General features: G+C 32.7%; 1 protein-coding gene across 1 annotated transcript; it reads left to right on the top strand.

Moving 5' to 3' along the window:
* The first annotated feature begins 483 nt into the window (after positions 1-483).
* On the top strand, positions 484-2,408 carry LOC132936154 (uncharacterized). Its single transcript, XM_061002846.1, has 2 exons — positions 484-1,634; positions 1,682-2,408. Exons 1-2 carry the CDS (start codon positions 484-486, stop codon positions 2,406-2,408), a joined length of 1,878 nt encoding a protein of 625 aa, XP_060858829.1.
* The last annotated feature ends 19,347 nt before the right edge of the window (positions 2,409-21,755 follow it).

Below are 21,755 nucleotides of genomic sequence, written 5' to 3'. Positions count from 1 at the left end.
AATAAATCACAGTGATACTCTAATTCGTGTTATAATCTTTTAGTATTTGAATCCTGACACCCCCCTTAAGCATATTTTTATAGCTTTCATATCAGAAGTGGGATACGACTTTTTGAGCGCAAGGAGTCGATTGTATCCGCTGTGCCGTCTACCGCAGTTTCGCGTCGTCGTTTTCGCGAGTGCCGAAAAGCAACGCGTTCGTGAAAATCGCCGAGTGCCGAAAAGTAACGTGTCCGTGAAAATCCGTCTCACGTACTCACGTGTTGTACACCCCGCCGTGTGCCATCGCGGTTCAAAGTTCGACCTTGCGATTTTGGAGGTTAGTTCTTATCGCAATCGTTACCCCGATCGTGCGCGCCGCTTATCGCAACCGGCACCGCGACCGTGCGCGTCGCTTATCGCAACCGGGACCACGACGTTAACGCAACGCGACGATATCGAGTTTTGTGTCGACAGTGTTTACTGTTTACGTTCGTCTACACGATGACGGACGACAATTCAACACCGAAGGCTCCTTCGTACAACACATTGTTTGAGGAAGTGCGCGCGTTGACCGAAAGGTTACAAGCACTCGAAAGTGCCTCCTCTGCACAACAGCTGCCTATACAAAATAATGTCTCCTCAGCCGCCGCCTCAATCGACTACCGCATACTCCCGGATGTGGGAACGTCCATCTGGTCGTTCACCGGACACGAGTCGAGCAGCCAAGTGGAGGATTGGATCAGCTCTGTGGACGGGATGGCTCAGGTCAACCAGTGGCCCTTACGACACCGTTTGCAATACGTTCGATCGCACATCTCGCAAGCCACGCGGAGTTGGTACCTGTTGGAAGAGTTCCGGGATTGGGACACCTTCGTCCGGAGGTTCAAAACCACGTTCGTACGCACGTTGCGTAAGGCCGATCTGTGGCGTGAACTCGAAGCCCGAATTCAAGAGCCGAACGAGCCCACCATTGATTATTTCTATGCAAAACTCGGGTTGTGCCACTCGCTTGATTTGACGTTCGCTGATACGCGGGAATACGTCGTCGAGGGACTGAGGTCGCAAGCCCTGACCGACTGGGTCTACAGTCGTACTCACCTCAACCGCGACGATCTTTTATCGGACATTCGAGATTGGGAACGTATGCGCGCCAAGAGAAAAGAAAAGTTCGAGGCCGCCGGGTCGACGTTTTCCAAACCCCGTAAACCGAAGGCCATCACCGAACAGCCTAGTGCGAAATCGACTAGCGTCGCACCCGCTGTTCTGCCGAAAACGACGTCTGGCGCGGTCGCTGGATTGTCGACATCCGAGCCCGAACTGAAAATGGACGCGTCGAGGGACCGTCCGACGATTTATTGTTATAATTGCCGTGGTACGGGACATATCAGTAAGGATTGCCCGAAACCAAGACGACCGATGAAGTGTTCTAACTGTAGTTCTAACAATCAGCACACACGCGGCCGATGCCCGGAGGTCGCTGAACGTTCTGAGGGCGCGTCCGCCGCCGATCATGCGTACCGTGTCGACGCAAGTTCGAGCACAAGGCCGAAAAATCCGTTTTCAAAAACCGTGTTGGTTAACAGACATGCCGTAACCGGCCTGATCGACTCGGGCAGCTCCGCTGTGTTGATACGTTTATCGATAGCCCGCGAGTGTGGTATCGACGTACGCGACGCCGTGTGTCCACTGTACACCGTAGGAAATGCCGATCAACCTGGTGCGACGACGATCTCGGCGAAGGCTTCGCCGACGTCACCGTCGACGAGGTGCTGGGAGCTGACCACGTTCTGAAGGTTGTGCCTGACAACGCGATACCTGTTGACGTGTTGGTCGGTCGCACATGGCTTAACCTCCCGCACGTAAATTACTCAAAACAAGCGGGTGAAATTGTTTTTGAATCAAACAGCTGCGTGTCCGTCGACGCACTCACCAAGACGTATGTCGCCGGCGACGACAAAATCTACGTCGCGGAAACCGAACAGCAGCCGCCCACGAAGGAACCCATCACAGTCGACGACGTTGTGTTCGACGCCAACGTGACGGAGGTTCAACGCGAATCGCTGATCGAGCTACTAAACGAATATCACGACGCCTTCGCGAAAAATATTAAGGAGCTCGGCTGTACGAATGTAATTTCGATGGACATCACGGAAATTCCTGATAGCACTCCGGTTAATCTCAAGCCATATCGAACGTCGCCCTCCGACCGCCGCTTGATCGCTGACACGATTCGAGACTGGAAGGAAGCAGGTATCGTGAGCGACTTGACCTCCCAGTACGCCAGCCCAGTGCTCCTCGTTAGCAAGTCGTCAGGTGAAAAGCGACTATGTGTGGATTACCGACGTCTGAACCAACAAACCATGAACCAGCCGTACCCAATGCCCGACGTGGATTCGCAGATTTCTTATTTCAAGATTCATGCATAGTATCGCAGTGTCCGTTTCGTGCCAGGGTGAAAAGACGCTGGAAGGATTGTGTTCACTGGCAGTTTGCGTTTTAGATGTGAGTACCTACACCCAGCAGTAGTATTATATTTTTACAATATCAAAAATTTAGGTCATTCTACCTTGTAGGGAAAACTAAAACAAGATTATTATTTTGGTGTATATTCAAATTAGCCAACTGTGATTTTCTGATTTTAAATAATCGTGATTGATTAAAAACTTGTAATAGGTATCCCGGAATCGTTTAAAAATATTGATTTAGGTGTAAGTAGTACAACCATAATTGTTTTTAATATTTTTTCAAATCATATTCAATTGTAAAAGATTATAAACGTTTCCTCAAAATACAAAATCAATTTAGGCAAACGAGTTAGTCCGTACACTTTAAACGACTGCTCGTGTATTTATAATACCTACCTGCTACCTACCCGCTGAGGTGTTTTACGTAAACGGAATGCATTAACTTCAATGAATGTGCACATGGGCGTAGCTAGGATTTCAATCAGGGGGGGTAGTGATGTAGCCAACTTTAAATCATTAAAACTCAATTTTTTTTTTAAAGTATTTATTTATAATATATTATTCATTAATCATTATTTTTAAATTATAACAATGACAATCGTCTAGAGTCTTCGCATTATCTGCTGAGAATTTTCTGTTGCATCTCTTCCTTTTTTTCATCTAGCAGCTTTCTATGCACACTTAGTATGCATAGACCTGAAATAATTTACATTGTATATGATTAATATTAATATAATTATTAATTAGCATTGATATAAAAAAACTATTTTGATTTACCATTCAGACGGTTTTCCGTCAGCGTTGAACGCAACCAAGTTTTTACCCTTCTTAACGTACTGAATGACCTCTCAATAGTGCAAGTTGTACATGGCTGAGCTAAAGAAATATGCAAGGCTTGTTTTATTTTAGGAAAGAAAATATCTGTTTCTTCTACTACTTCACTCATTTCCATGTCTGATAGTTTGCTTTTAGCCAGTTTTTTCTCCTTCCAGATGTTGTACCATAATTCTGCTTCACTTTCCAAGTCTTTAATTTGGTAATAATTGGCAAAATCATTTATTTTAAGTTTAAATTCTTTGGTGTTCATATCTAACATATTTGAAGGGTGTAATAATAAAATTGAAAAAGCAGGTATGTTTTCATCAGAAAATCTCCGTTCCAATGAGGATATTAATGAATCCAAGTATGGAATTAGTAATGATCTCTTCCAGAATTCAGCCGAATTTAACGCTGGAGGATTCGAACGATGTTGTTGTTGTTTAACAATCCTAGGAAGATTAATTTCTGCTCCTATATTCTCAGCTGCTATGTTTGCAGCAGTTAATAATTCTTGAATTTCTGTGTCAGCGTGTTCGCGGTGATCTTTCACTATGACTACTATTTTTTTTATAAAATTTGAGCATTTCAGCAAATCCAGATTTTTTGATTGTAAAGCATTCACAACAGGCTCTAATAATTTAGAGTATTTTGCTATGAGGATAACACTCATTATAAAAATACTTTTATTTGCTACAGCATACAATTGAAAAGCAACTTTTCTTGTTGCAGTGTTCCCATCTTTTGACAATTTATCTAAAGCATGTACAATTATCTCAAAATTTTCTTTGAAAATTGAAATACTTCTATATTTTTAAGACCATCGTGTCTCACAGAATGCTGGTATGTTCGGGATACATTTTCTACGTAAAACAGATTCGCGAAAAAAGTTTATGATATCCTTTACCGTTGAAATTGTGTTACGTATTTCTGGAACACAATTTAAATCATTGACCACCAAGTTTAATTTATGACTTGCACAGTGAAAAAATAGAGCATGTGGATATTTTTCTCGTAAAATTGTTTGCACTCCATTGATTTTCCCTGCCATAGTTGCGCAACCATCATAGCCTTGTCCAACAAGCTTCGTTCCATCGAGACCTTCGTTTTGAATAAAATGATCTATTGCACTAGCTATGTTAACAGCATCCGTGGCATGTAGTTCAATGAAGCCTAAAAATTCTTCTCTGATAGCCCTTTTCTCACCATCAAAAAATCTAATCCCAATAGACAATTGCTCTGTTCCTGAGATATCAGCGGTCTCGTCTGCCATTATACTGAAAGCTACAGCCTTTTTAACATCATTAATAATACAATCTTTGATTACTGTTCCACTTATATTGATGATTTCATTCTGAATTTGCGGAGATGTGTAGATGGCATTTCGCTTGCCCTTTTCGATATGGTTTTGGAGATACTGATCACCAGCTTCAATTCGCATTTGAATTAAGTCATAGAAAACTCCTACATCAAAAAATTATCAAAAATAAATAATTTAAATAATCCAATATTTTATAAATTTAATGATTTTATTCAATTACCTTCATTTTGACCTTTTCCTCTAAAGGGTAGATCATGGGTTCCGCAAAATAGTACATTTGAAATTATGGACGAAATAATTTTTCGATTTTGTTCTAGTACTTTTTGGTGTCCGGATACCATCATAATATTTATAGGTACTTCTTCCACAAAACTATTAGCTGCTTCGGTTGCTCCTTGGTGCCAATTATTGGAAATATGGTTTCTACAGCCCTCGTGAATGTCTTTGTATCGTGTAAAAGGTTTGATGATAAATGAACCTAAAACACCTTGGACTTTTTTCGGTGGAAACAGAACACAGTACAAACAAAGAGCTCCTTTCAGTATTTTCGAATACGCAAGCCAAGGAGCATAGGCCTGTAACCAACTATGGTTAAATTTTCTCTTTGATCCAACAGCAATAGCATCCTCACTAAAGTTGTAATTTTCTGGTGGCGTCCAACAACGTTTCAAGATATCCATTTTTTGAGATGTTGTTAAATGATTAGACCGTCCCACCCATTGACCTATGTCATTTTCAAAACGTTCTTCATTTGTAAGCTTTTTAGAAGTTGAAGGATCTGCATTTCTGGTATTGCGATCATAAGAAGTGGAAGGTTCGTTGGAGGATTTGGGAATTTTATATATTCCATCGTGTTCATCACTTCCGCTACTACTTATTTCTGGCAATTTTCTCTTTTCTCGACCTTAAAAATTACGAAGACTTATGAAATAATGATGTAAGTGATAATCAGGGCTCGAAACTTAATGCATTAAAAATTTGTTTGTTGTTGATAATTTATTAATAATAAATTATAAACATAAAATATGCGCTATGACACAGAAAAAGTTGTGTCCTATGTATTGGGGAATTTTGGTAATTCTACTATAAATACCAAGGGAGTGGTTTTGTCCCGCGCAAAACAGTTTTTCGCTATATTGTATGCTTGTAAGACGAAGACAACGCATGCGGGTATAGCGTCCTCTTAATATATCATAGTTGCGGCAGGCGGCGGTCACAATACATAGAGTATATATTATATAAGTAAAAGACTTTGTACTTATTTATTTTACTTTGTAACTATTTATAATTCTAAAACAAGATATATACTTACCACCAAAAAACTTTCTTATGTCCATCGTGTAAAATAATATTAAATGTAAACGTTATATATTATATTCGTTACTTACGCGAACACAGAACGGCACGTACTGCTGTCTGCTGCACTTGATTGTTGACACTATCGCTGTTGATATTAATGTATAAAGCACATAACGATTAGCGTTTAACTCATAATTCAAATAATCTTTAGATAGACTAATCGATAAAATATAAAACGATTACAGGTGTAGATATCACTCGGTCCCACTAAACTATTTTTAGACTTCATGTACTTATATCATATTTAATATTTCAATTTTAACGTAAAACTTACACGTGTGATATAAGAAATACAATTTAGTTTGTAGTGCAGGGGGGGCACTTGCCCAACCCTGCCCCATACTCGCTACGCCCATGAATGTGCAAATATCAATATATCATAACTAATTTGACGATGCTTTATTTGTATTATGTTTACGATTTCAATTCATGGAATATACTTGTTTGTATGACATGGTTTTCAGATTGATTGAGTTCCGTACGCATCAGTGTATTTACTAAAGGGTTCTTTTTATTATTTCAGTATACAGAATGTCTTCAAACAAAATTCCACCATCATCATCGCTCAAATCTAAACCACATCCCCTTAAACAATATGTCCAGATGCGAAATGATAGGTGCCAAGAGAACATGCAAATTCTAAGGAACGGTCTGACGCCGACGGAAAAAGTTAGATGACAACAGCAGTTTGGAACCAAACAAAAATTAAAAGAAATAAACCATAGGACATATTTTAATGAAAGTGTAAAAAGTTGTAGACACGAACATTTCGATTACTTTATATTTTGTATTTCAAATATTTTAATACGTACGTGTGCCACAGCAAAATATATAATTATCGTCACCCACATAATCACTGTATCGTCTTGCTATAAATAAATATATTATGTAAGCTATTAATGAAACATTTTTTTTCTCTATTAAACTTTACATCGATTAACACAGATATCTCCATTTGAGATGCGTGACACGCAAGAGAATACATTTTATCAGCAGCATTATGGTACCTGAGAATGTTCAACATTTTCTTCGTAAGTGAAATCTAACCTTTAGCTATAAAATGCAACATTTAATATACAGACGAAACAATTCTTCATAATTTGTATTCTGTTATTTTACCATTAAAAATTTAACAAAAAAACTGCACATCACAGAGACAAAAAAAAATGTCACAAATTACAACGAATAGACGGATGGCTTCGAACGCCAAGCACAGTTATGGGAAGAAAATTTCAGAGACCGAAACCGAGAATTAATTCATCAATAGGTAATCTATGTATAAAAGTGTATACAAATACTAGTTTGAAAATCGCTGGGATATAGTTCTCAATGTCTAATCCACCTTAAGATTCTCTATACAAAAAGATAATTTAGGAAAAATATTATAAAATTATAAACCAAGTCAATGTCTCTATTTTGTAGTAATAATCATGATTTTATTAATTTTTAGAATTTCGTATCATTCAAATTGGGTAAATAGGAGAAAATATAATTTCCACTAGAATGTGACTAACACAATCATAGTTTTAAAATATTTTAGATTCTGATGGATGTATTGATTTTACAATGATGTGTGTGTGCTTTTTTTTTTTTTTATAATCATTTTGACTTTTATTCTCGACAACATGCGTAATAATGATAAAAATATGAATTTATCTTGTTTTCTTGTAATTCCAAAACGAATAACTGTACACCAATGACATGTTTTTTTTATATAATCATTGAAAGTTAAAATTTCGACGAATTTCATCAAATTGAATGTTTACAAATTATTTAGTAGATAAACATTTATAAAACGTCCAATTTTTATACCTAAGGATTACAATTTATGTTAAAACACGTAAACGTGGTATTTGAAACATTTCATATGTAATAACTAGATGATTATTTTTGTTTATACAACTAAAATGCAATAAATGTGGACTTATAATTATATTAACATAAATAATACAGTTTATGTGTCCAATTCTATTATCTTGTATGAATCATACAGTTTATCATCGACCCATTAAAGAATAATTATTCTTATTATATTTTATCCAACTGATAGTTTTCTCGATAATAATTGTTTACTATTAGCACTGTTAGTTTTGCAGAGCAAACTGACTCTTTCAGGGAACAAATTCAATCGTACGATCTTGTCGATTGGCGTTCACGTTGTAGTTTCAATATTAGATAGGTACATATTTTAATTTTGCTATATTATTGTTAAGTATATTTTTTATTTCAAGATTCATGCATAGTATCGCAGTGTCCGTTTCGTGCCAGGGTGAAAAGACGCTGGAAGGATTGTGTTCACTGGCAGTTTGCGTTTTAGATGTGAGTACCTACACCCAGCAGTAGTATTATATTTTAACAATATCAAAAATTTAGGTCATTCTACCTTGTAGGGAAAACTAAAACAAGATTATTATTTTGGTGTATATTCAAATTAGCCAACTGTGAATTTCTGATTTTAAATAATCGTGATTGATTAAAAACTTGTAATAGGTATCTCGGAATCGTTTAAAAATATTGATTTAGGTGTAAGGAGTACAACCATAATTGTTTTTAATATTTTTTCAAATCATATTCAATTGTAAAAGATTATAAACGTTTCCTCAAAACCCGAAATCAATTTAGGCAAACCAGTTAGTCCATACACTTTGAACGACTGCTCGTGTATTTATTAAACGTACCTGCTACCTACCCGCTGAGGTGTTTTACGCGAACGGAATGCATTAACTTCAATGAATGTTCAAATATCAATATATCATAACTAATTTGACGATGCTTTATTTGTATTATGTTTACGATTTCAATTCATGGAATATACTTGTTTGTATGACATGGTTTTCAGATTGATTGAGTTCCGTACGCATCAGTGTATTTACTAAAGGGTTCTTTTTATTATTTCAGTATACAGAATGTCTTCAAACAAAATTCCACCATCATCATCGCTCAAACCTAAACCACATCCCCTTAAACAATATGTCCAGATGCGAAATGATAGGTGCCAAGAGAACATGCAAATTCTAAGGAACGGTCTGACGCCGACGGAAAAAGTTAGATGACAACAGCAGTTTGGAACCAAACAAAAATTAAAAGAAATAAACCATAGGACATATTTTAATGAAAGTGTAAAAAGTTGTAGACACGAACATTTCGATTACTTTATATTTTGTATTTCAAATATTTTAACACGTACGTGTGCCACAGCAAAATATATAATTATCGTCACCCACATAATCACTGTATCGTCTTGCTATAAATAAATATATTATGTAAGCTATTAATGAAACATTTTTTTTCTCTATTAAACTTTACATCGATTAACACAGATATCTCCATTTGAGATGCGTGACACGCAAGAGAATACATTTTATCAGCAGCATTATGGTACCTGAGAATGTTCAACATTTTCTTCGTAAGTGAAATCTAACCTTTAGCTATAAAATGCAACATTTAATATACAGACGAAACAATTCTTCATAATTTGTATTCTGTTATTTTACCATTAAAAATTTAACAAAAAAACTGCACATCACAGAGACAAAAAAAAATGTCACAAATTACAACGAATAGACGGATGGCTTCGAACGCCAAGCACAGTTATGGGAAGAAAATTTCAGAGACCGAAACCGAGAATTAATTCATCAATAGGTAATCTATGTATAAAAGTGTATACAAATACTAGTTTGAAAATCGCTGAGATATAGTTCTCAATGTCTAATCCACCTTAAGATTCTCTATACAAAAAGATAATTTAGGAAAAATATTATAAAATTATAAACCAAGTCAATGTCTCTATTTTGTAGTTATAATCGTGGTTTTATTAATTTTTAGAATTTCGTATCATTCAGATTGGGTAAATAGGAGAAAATATAATTTCCACTAGAATGTGACTAACACAATCATAGTTTTAAAATATTTTAGATTAAGATGGATGTATTGATTTTACAATGATGTGTGTGTGCTTTTTTTTTTTTTTTATAATCATTTTGAGTTTTATTCTCGACAACATGCGTAATAATGATAAAAATATGAATTTATCTTGTTTTCTTGTAATTCCAAAACGAATAACTGTACACCAATGACATGTTTTTTTTTATATAATCATTGAAAGTTAAAATTTCGACGAATTTCATCAAATTGAATGTTTACAAATTATTTAGTAGATAAACATTTATAAAACGTCCAATTTTTATACCTAAGGATTATAATTTATGTTAAAACACGTAAACGTGGTATTTGAAACATTTCATATGTAATAACTAGATGATTATTTATGTTTATACAACTAAAATGCAATGAATGTGGACTTATAATTATATTAACATAAATAATACAGTTTATGTGTCCAATTCTATTATCTTGTATGAATCATACAGTTTATCATCGACCCATTAAAGAATAATTATTCTTATTATATTTTATCCAACTGATAGTTTTCTCGATAATAATGGTTTACTATTAGCACTGTTAGTTTTGCAGAGCAAACTGACTCTTTCAGGGAACAAATTCAATCGTACGGTCTTGTCGATTGGCGTTTACGTTGTAGTTTCAATATTAGATAGGTACATATTTTAATTTTGCTATATTATTGTTAAGTATATTTCTTATTTCAAGATTCATGCATAGTATCGCAGTGTCCGTTTCGTGCCAGGGTGAAAAGACGCTGGAAGGATTGTGTTCACTGGCAGTTTGCGTTTTAGATGTGAGTACCTACACCCAGCAGTAGTATTATATTTTTACAATATCAAAAATTTAGGTCATTCTACCTTGTAGGGAAAACTAAAACAAGATTATTATTTTGGTGTATATTCAAATTAGCCAACTGTGAATTTCTGTTTTAAATAATCGTGATTGATTAAAAACTTGTAATAGGTATCTCGGAATCGTTTAAAAATATTGATTTAGGTGTAAGGAGTACAACCATAATTGTTTTTAATATTTTTTCAAATCATATTCAATTGTAAAAGATTATAAACGTTTCCTCAAAACACGAAATCAATTTAGGCAAACCAGTTAGTCCTACACTTTGAACGACTGCTCGTGTATTTATAATACGTACCTGCTACCTACCCGCTGAGGTGTTTTACGCAAACGGAATGCATTAACTTCAATGAATGTTCAAATATCAATATATCATAACTAATTTGACGATGCTTTATTTGTATTATGTTTACGATTTCAATTCATGGAATATACTTGTTTGTATGACATGGTTTTCAGATTGATTGAGTTCCGTACGCATCAGTGTATTTACTAAAGGGTTCTTTTTATTATTTCAGTATACAGAATGTCTTCAAACAAAATTCCACCATCATCATCGCTCAAACCTAAACCACATCCCCTTAAACAATATGTCCAGATGCGAAATGATAGGTGCCAAGAGAACATGCAAATTCTAAGGAACGGTCTGACGCCGACGGAAAAAGTTAGATGACAACAGCAGTTTGGAACCAAACAAAAATTAAAAGAAATAAACCATAGGACATATTTTAATGAAAGTGTAAAAAGTTGTAGACACGAACATTTCGATTACTTTATATTTTGTATTTCAAATATTTTAACACGTACGTGTGCCACAGCAAAATATATAATTATCGTCACCCACATAATCACTGTATCGTCTTGCTATAAATAAATATATTATGTAAGCTATTAATGAAACATTTTTTTTCTCTATTAAACTTTACATCGATTAACACAGATATCTCCATTTGAGATGCGTGACACGCAAGAGAATACATTTTATCAGCAGCATTATGGTACCTGAGAATGTTCAACATTTTCTTCGTAAGTGAAATCTAACCTTTAGCTATAAAATGCAACATTTAATATACAGACGAAACAATTCTTCATAATTTGTATTCTGTTATTTTACCATTAAAAATTTAACAAAAAAACTGCACATCACAGAGACAAAAAAAAATGTCACAAATTACAACGAATAGACGGATGGCTTCGAACGCCAAGCACAGTTATGGGAAGAAAATTTCAGAGACCGAAACCGAGAATTAATTCATCAATAGGTAATCTATGTATAAAAGTGTATACAAATACTAGTTTGAAAATCGCTGGGATATAGTTCTCAATGTCTAATCCACCTTAAGATTCTCTATACAAAAAGATAATTTAGGAAAAATATTATAAAATTATAAACCAAGTCAATGTCTCTATTTTGTAGTTATAATCGTGATTTTATTAATTTTTAGAATTTCGTATCATTCAGATTGGGTAAATAGGAGAAAATATAATTTCCACTAGAATGTGACTAACACAATCATAGTTTTAAAATATTTTAGATTAAGATGGATGTATTGATTTTACAATGATGTGTGTGTGCTTTTTTTTTTTTTTTATAATCATTTTGAGTTTTATTCTCGACAACATGCGTAATAATGATAAAAATATGAATTTATCTTGTTTTCTTGTAATTCCAAAACGAATAACTGTACACCAATGACATGTTTTTTTTTATATAATCATTGAAAGTTAAAATTTCGACGAATTTCATCAAATTGAATGTTTACAAATTATTTAGTAGATAAACATTTATAAAACGTCCAATTTTTATACCTAAGGATTACAATTTATGTTAAAACACGTAAAGGTGGTATTTGAAACATTTCGTATGTAATAACTAGATGATTATTTATGTTTATACAACTAAAATGCAATGAATGTGGACTTATAATTATATTAACATAAATAATACAGTTTATGTGTCCAATTCTATTATCTTGTATGAATCATACAGTTTATCATCGACCCATTAAAGAATAATTATTCTTATTATATTTTATCCAACTGATAGTTTTCTCGATAATAATGGTTTACTATTAGCACTGTTAGTTTTGCAGAGCAAACTGACTCTTTCAGGGAACAAATTCAATCGTACGGTCTTGTCGATTGGCGTTTACGTTGTAGTTTCAATATTAGATAGGTACATATTTTAATTTTGCTATATTATTGTTAAGTATATTTCTTATTTCAAGATTCATGCATAGTATCGCAGTGTCCGTTTCGTGCCAGGGTGAAAAGACGCTGGAAGGATTGTGTTCACTGGCAGTTTGCGTTTTAGATGTGAGTACCTACACCCAGCAGTAGTATTATATTTTTACAATATCAAAAATTTAGGTCATTCTACCTTGTAGGGAAAACTAAAACAAGATTATTATTTTGGTGTATATTCAAATTAGCCAACTGTGAATTTCTGTTTTAAATAATCGTGATTGATTAAAAACTTGTAATAGGTATCTCGGAATCGTTTAAAAATATTGATTTAGGTGTAAGGAGTACAACCATAATTGTTTTTAATATTTTTTCAAATCATATTCAATTGTAAAAGATTATAAACGTTTCCTCAAAACACGAAATCAATTTAGGCAAACCAGTTAGTCCTACACTTTGAACGACTGCTCGTGTATTTATAATACGTACCTGCTACCTACCCGCTGAGGTGTTTTACGCAAACGGAATGCATTAACTTCAATGAATGTTCAAATATCAATATATCATAACTAATTTGACGATGCTTTATTTGTATTATGTTTACGATTTCAATTCATGGAATATACTTGTTTGTATGACATGGTTTTCAGATTGATTGAGTTCCGTACGCATCAGTGTATTTACTAAAGGGTTCTTTTTATTATTTCAGTATACAGAATGTCTTCAAACAAAATTCCACCATCATCATCGCTCAAACCTAAACCACATCCCCTTAAACAATATGTCCAGATGCGAAATGATAGGTGCCAAGAGAACATGCAAATTCTAAGGAACGGTCTGACGCCGACGGAAAAAGTTAGATGACAACAGCAGTTTGGAACCAAACAAAAATTAAAAGAAATAAACCATAGGACATATTTTAATGAAAGTGTAAAAAGTTGTAGACACGAACATTTCGATTACTTTATATTTTGTATTTCAAATATTTTAACACGTACGTGTGCCACAGCAAAATATATAATTATCGTCACCCACATAATCAATGTATCGTCTTGCTATAAATAAATATATTATGTAAGCTATTAATGAAACATTTTTTTTCTCTATTAAACTTTACATCGATTAACACAGATATCTCCATTTGAGATGCGTGACACGCAAGAGAATACATTTTATCAGCAGCATTATGGTACCTGAGAATGTTCAACATTTTCTTCGTAAGTGAAATCTAACCTTTAGCTATAAAATGCAACATTTAATATACAGGCGAAACAATTCTTCATAATTTGTATTCTGTTATTTTACCATTAAAAATTTAACAAAAAAACTGCACATCACAGAGACAAAAAAAAATGTCACAAATTACAACGAATAGACGGATGGCTTCGAACGCCAAGCACAGTTATGGGAAGAAAATTTCAGAGACCGAAATCGAGAATTAATTCATCAATAGGTAATCTATGTATAAAAGTGTATACAAATACTAGTTTGAAAATCGCTGAGATATAGTTCTCAATGTCTAATCCACCTTAAGATTCTCTATACAAAAAGATAATTTAGGAAAAATATTATAAAATTATAAACCAAGTCAATGTCTCTATTTTGTACTTATAATCGTGATTTTATTAATTTTTAGAATTTCGTATCATTCAGATTGGGTAAATAGGAGAAAATATAATTTCCACTAGAATGTGACTAACACAATCATAGTTTTAAAATATTTTAGATTCTGATGGATGTATTGATTTTACAATGATGTGTGTGTGCTTTTTTTTTTTTTTATAATCATTTTGAGTTTTATTCTCGACAACATGCGTAATAATGATAAAAATATGAATGTATCTTGTTTTCTTGTAATTCCAAAACGAATAACTGTACACCAATGACATGTTTTTTTTATATAATCATTGAAAGTTAAAATTTCGACGAATTTCATCAAATTGAATGTTTACAAATTATTTAGTAGATAAACATTTATAAAACGTCCAATTTTTATACCTAAGGATTACAATTTATGTTAAAACACGTAAACGTGGTATTTGAAACATTTCATATGTAATAACTAGATGATTATTTATGTTTTTACAACTAAAATGCAATGAATGTGGACTTATAATTATATTAACATAAATAATACAGTTTATGTGTCCAATTCTATTATCTTGTATGAATCATACAGTTTATCATCGACCCATTAAAGAATAATTATTCTTATTATATTTTATCCAACTGATAGTTTTCTCGATAATAATGTTTTACTATTAGCACTGTTAGTTTTGCAGAGCAAACTGACTCTTTCAGGGAACAAATTCAACCGTACGGTCTTGTCGATTGGCGTTTACGTTGTAGTTTCAATATTAGATAGGTACATATTTTAATTTTGCTATATTATTGTTAAGTATATTTTTTATTTCAAGATTCATGCATAGTATCGCAGTGTCCGTTTCGTGCCAGGGTGAAAAGACGCTGGAAGGATTGTGTTCACTGGCAGTTTGCGTTTTAGATGTGAGTACCTACACCCAGCAGTAGTATTATATTTTTACAATATCAAAAATTTAGGTCATTCTACCTTGTAGGGAAAACTAAAACAAGATTATTATTTTGGTGTATATTCAAATTAGCCAACTGTGAATTTCTGATTTTAAATAATCGTGATTGATTAAAAACTTGTAATAGGTATCTCGGAATCGTTTAAAAATATTGATTTAGGTGTGAGGAGTACAACCATAATTGTTTTTAATATTTTTTCAAATCATATTCAATTGTAAAAGATTATAAACGTTTCCTCAAAACACGAAATCAATTTAGGCAAACCAGACTGTTAGTCCATACACTTTGAACGACTGCTCGTGTATTTATAATACGTACCTGCTACCTACCCGCTGAGGTGTTTTACGCAAACGGAATGCATTAACTTCAATGAATGTTCAAATATCAATATATCATAACTAATTTGACGATGCTTTATTTGTATTATGTTTACGATTTCAATTCATGGAATATACTTGTTTGTATGACATGGTTTTCAGATTGATTGAGTTCCGTACGCATCAGTGTATTTACTAAAGGGTTCTTTTTATTATTTCAGTATACAGAATGTCTTCAAACAAAATTCCACCATCATCATCGCTCAAACCTAAACCACATCCCCTTAACCCTTTGTTGACCAAGCATCGAATTAAAATATTTTTTAAAGTTTTTTTTGCATAAACATGTTATATTTGACCTATATAAGACATTTTTTTTTGTTTTTTTTTTTTTTTTTTTACTCAAATTTGAGTTAGGATCATGGTACTTGGAAGTACCATCGGTCATCTAGGATTTTTTTAATTGGTACTTCAAAGTACCAACAGTAATTTTGCCATATAATTTTTAACATGTTGAATATACCAAAATTTATTTACGACTTTAGAAAAAAAAAATGTTCTTCTCTTATTTCTAAAAATATTACTCTTAGTAAAAATAAGCATAAACGTTTTTTTTAGAATACTTACATATAAATTAAAAACCTCAATAGCTCCTAAGTGTAAATTAAGTATTTTAGTCTAAAAAATGTTATATTATTAGGTCAATGCTATATATGAATTATTTTGTTACCAAAAGTTTTTTTTATCGTGGAAATTAATAGGTGTTGATTTATATGTTGGTTAAATAAAAAGAAAATCATAACTCCATATCAGTCAAATAAAAATGTTATAATTAAAAAAAAAAATAGTTATTTTACATTATGCTTATGAACACATTATAATAATTTTATATGCATATTAGTTATACTAGTTATGAACAATCTATATCATGATAGTCCGCAAAACAATTTTTTTTATCGTTACAGCATAAAAATACATTGCAATGGGAGCATTTTGAATATGGCCTTGATTGAGTTCCGTTCATAGCACAAACTTCACAACGTCCTCGATTAGCAACAAATTTTGGCCAATGAATTCCTCGATTGGTTAAACGCACATCTTTTGACACTGACCATTCTTTTCCTCTCCTCTTCTTTATTGCCGGACCTTTATTTTTTGGTGTTGAAGTTGATTGTCTTTTATTTGATTTAGGAAGTTCTCGTAAAGTCAAAAGTCCTTGTGTGACTGAACGACGAAAATCCAATAAAGTAATACTTCCATGTATTTGCTTGTATACCACATACGAATTTACAAACATAATGTCTAATAAACCCCAAAATATTCGGTGCCACCACTTTTTTGATTTTCTGTTAACACCGTAAGTTGTTCTAAGTTGATCAGCATGATCTACACCACCCATATAACAATTATAATCACGTACAACTTGTGGACATAGAATATCTTTTTTTCGACCACAATTATCCTTTCTTGTTACAGTTGTTATTTCTGAACCATGATAATTTGATGCTAACATAACATACTTGGTATCTTTCCATTTGTAAACACCAATACCAGTGTTTGTAATGCGATAATCTGATGAACCTCTAGGCGCTTTTTTATCTTCAGATAATTCCGGGACATCTTTACGGTTTGATCGGATTGTCCCACATGCTAGTGAATTTTCCGCTTTTAATTTTTCTAGCAATGGCAATGAAGTAAAATAATTGTCGAAAAAAAATTTTTTATTTTTATTCCACTCGTTTTTTGTCAAATTCAATACAACACGCTCACCCAAACCAAATGACTCAAATTCATCAGATAATTGCTCATCTTTGCCTTGATATATACTAAAGTTTTTTATATATCCCCTTTGGTCAGATAAACACCATATTTTATATCCGCGTTTGATAGGTTTTTGAGGATTATATTGTTTCATACAGTTACGACCTTTAAAAATAATCATCGATTCATCAATACTTAGTTCTCTCGTTCCATGGTAAGATGTAGAAAATATTTCATTACAGTAATTTATCAAAGGCCTAAGTTTTAACAGTTTATCTTTATTATTTGTTGGGATCAATGAGTTGTCTTGAACATGAAGATTTGATAAAATATTATCAAATCGATTACGGCTCATTGTATTTGACACACAGGGAACATTTAAATCATCAGATGTTGCCCAATAATGTTTCCAACTTGGCAGTTTGTTGTACCCCATTAAAAAATTTATACCTATGAAGTTCAGAATTTCAAAACGTTTTACATTCAAAGGACGTCCTCTTTGAATACTATATAAATTTGTTTGATACACAAGTTGATCAATAAAACCATCGATAAATTCCAAAAATATTGACGTAGCAGTTTCCCCCTTGAATTTGCCATCAACGGGTCCATCGGGAAGTGAATAATCGGGTTCTAATGTTTTGACAGTTATCTTTTTCCATTTACGGCGAATTTGTGAGATATCTTCTTTTTTTTTTTTTGAAGTGTTTTTAAGCTTTTTGGAAGGGGGAGATTTGATATTATTAGAAGAGCCAGAAATGTCGTGGAGATTGACAGTTTGAGTAGAAGTCGGCACAGCTATAACTACAGGTTCTACTGGCTCAATTATATTTGAAAAATTAATATCAGTATTATCCAGAATAAATTCAAAACTATCTTCATTTTCAATTTCTAATTCATTTGTCACTATATTTTCTTCAAATGGATTATTATCGACCACAGAAAAAAAATCTTTACCTTTCGTAATATTGTCTTCGTCGTCCGATAATTCTTCGTCGGTAATCTCATTATTATCTAACGGAATCTCTTCATTTAACCACTGAAGTAACAAATCATCGTTATTATTTGTCATTTTAAAAATAATATTATTACCTATGGTTAAATAATTCGAACTTTTAATACAAAAATGTGTATAGTACGTAAAAAAAAACGATTTCACAGACAGTAATCAAACATTTACGAACGACGGCGACGATTACTAGTCGACAACTGACTAAATATTTACCGTGAAAGACCAATGGTACTTACAAGTCCATATTCTTATTTATAAATATTTCATTATATCGATAATGAAATCGCAATAACAGAAACAGATAATCCATCTAGACATATATCTAAACATAAACAAAATATTTCTTATGATAAAATGATAAAATATGTACATATAAATAGAAAGGAAAAATACCAAGTCATGTATATGTGTTGAATGCTGCAGTCCCCGAAATTAATCGCCGATAAAATGTTTAATAATAGTACGACCGCTTTTAAAATAATATTTATTTAATCGGTAGATGGTACTCGTGAGTACCGACCCATTAGAAACACAAAAATAACGTTTTATGATATTTCATACACGTTTTATTTCGGTGGACTTATAAGTACCGTCGGTCGACAAAGGGTTAAACAATATGTCCAGATGCGAAATGATAGGTGCCAAGAGAACATGCAAATTCTAAGGAACGGTCTGACGCCCACGGAAAAAGTTAGATGACAACAGCAGTTTGGAACCAAACAAAAATTAAAAGAAATAAACCATAGGACATATTTTAATGAAAGTGTAAAAAGTTGTAGACACGAACATTTCGATTACTTTATATTTTGTATTTCAAATATTTTAACACGTACGTGTGCCACAGCAAAATATATAATTATCGTCACCCACATAATCAATGTATCGTCTTGCTATAAATAAATATATTATGTAAGCTATTAATGAAACATTTTTTTTCTCTATTAAACTTTACATCGATTAACACAGATATCTCCATTTGAGATGCGTGACACGCAAGAGAATACATTTTATCAGCAGCATTATGGTACCTGAGAATGTTCAACATTTTCTTCGTAAGTGAAATCTAACCTTTAGCTATAAAATGCAACATTTAATATACAGGCGAAACAATTCTTCATAATTTGTATTCTGTTATTTTACCATTAAAAATTTAACAAAAAAACTGCACATCACAGAGACAAAAAAAAATGTCACAAATTACAACGAATAGACGGATGGCTTCGAACGCCAAGCACAGTTATGGGAAGAAAATTTCAGAGACCGAAATCGAGAATTAATTCATCAATAGGTAATCTATGTATAAAAGTGTATACAAATACTAGTTTGAAAATCGCTGAGATATAGTTCTCAATGTCTAATCCACCTTAAGATTCTCTATACAAAAAGATAATTTAGGAAAAATATTATAAAATTATAAACCAAGTCAATGTCTCTATTTTGTACTTATAATCGTGATTTTATTAATTTTTAGAATTTCGTATCATTCAGATTGGGTAAATAGGAGAAAATATAATTTCCACTAGAATGTGACTAACACAATCATAGTTTTAAAATATTTTAGATTCTGATGGATGTATTGATTTTACAATGATGTGTGTGTGCTTTTTTTTTATTTTATAATCATTTTGAGTTTTATTCTCGAAAACATGCGTAATAATGATAAAAATATGAATTTATCTTGTTTTCTTGTAAATCCAAAACGAATAACTGTACACCAATGACATGTTTTTTTTATATAATCATTGAAAGTTAAAATTTCGACGAATTTCATCAAATTGAATGTTTACAAATTATTTAGTAGATAAACATTTATAAAACGTCCAATTTTTATACCTAAGGATTACAATTTATGTTAAAACACGTAAACGTGGTATTTGAAACATTTCATATGTAATAACTAGATGATTATTTATGTTTATACAACTAAAATGCAATGAATGTGGACTTATAATTATATTAACATAAATAATACAGTTTATGTGTCCAATTCTATTATCTTGTATGAATCATACAGTTTATCATCGACCCATTAAAGAATAACTATTCTTATTATATTTTATCCAACTGATAGTTTTCTCGATAATAATGGTTTACTATTAGCACTGTTAGTTTTGCAGAGCAAACTGACTCTTTCAGGGAACAAATTCAATCGTACGGTCTTGTCGATTGGCGTTTACGTTGTAGTTTCAATATTAGATAGGTACATATTTTAATTTTGCTATATTATTGTTAAGTATATTTCTTATTTCAAGATTCATGCATAGTATCGCAGTGTCCGTTTCGTGCCAGGGTGAAAAGACGCTGGAAGGATTGTGTTCACTGGCAGTTTGCGTTTTAGATGTGAGTACCTACACCCAGCAGTAGTATTATATTTTTACAATATCAAAAATTTAGGTCATTCTACCTTGTAGGGAAAACAAAAACAAGATTATTATTTTGGTGTATATTCAAATTAGCCAACTGTGAATTTCTGATTTTAAATAATCGTGATTGATTAAAAACTTGTAATAGGTATCTCGGAATCGTTTAAAAATATTGATTTAGGTGTAAGGAGTACAACCATAATTGTTTTTAATATTTTTTCAAATCATATTCAATTGTAAATGATTATAAACGTTTCCTCAAAACACGAAATCAATTTAGGCAAACCAGTTAGTCCATACACTTTGAACGACTGCTCGTGTATTTATAATACTTACCTGCTACCTACCCGCTGAGGTGTTTTACGCAAACGGAATGCATTAACTTCAATGAATTTTCAAATATCAATATATCATAACTAATTTGACGATGCTTTATTTGTATTATGTTTACGATTTCAATTCATGGAATATACTTGTTTGTATGACATGGTTTTCAGATTGATTGAGTTCCGTACGCATCAGTGTATTTACTAAAGGGTTCTTTTTATTATTTCAGTATACAGAATGTCTTCAAACAAAATTCCACCATCATCATCGCTCAAACCTAAACCACATCCCCTTAAACAATATGTCCAGATGCGAAATGATAGGTGCCAAGAGAACATGCAAATTCTAAGGAACGGTCTGACGCCGACGGAAAAAGTTAGATGACAACAGCAGTTTGGAACCAAACAAAAATTAAAAGAAATAAACCATAGGACATATTTTAATGAAAGTGTAAAAAGTTGTAGACACGAACATTTCGATTACTTTATATTTTGTATTTCAAATATTTTAACACGTACGTGTGCCACAGCAAAATATATAATT

This window comes from Metopolophium dirhodum, chromosome 1, assembly GCF_019925205.1.
Source record: "Metopolophium dirhodum isolate CAU chromosome 1, ASM1992520v1, whole genome shotgun sequence".
In the NCBI taxonomy this organism is placed as follows: domain Eukaryota; kingdom Metazoa; phylum Arthropoda; class Insecta; order Hemiptera; family Aphididae; genus Metopolophium; species Metopolophium dirhodum.
Note: the sequence above shows the minus strand (reverse complement) of the source record. Positions and strands in the feature narration are given on the sequence as shown.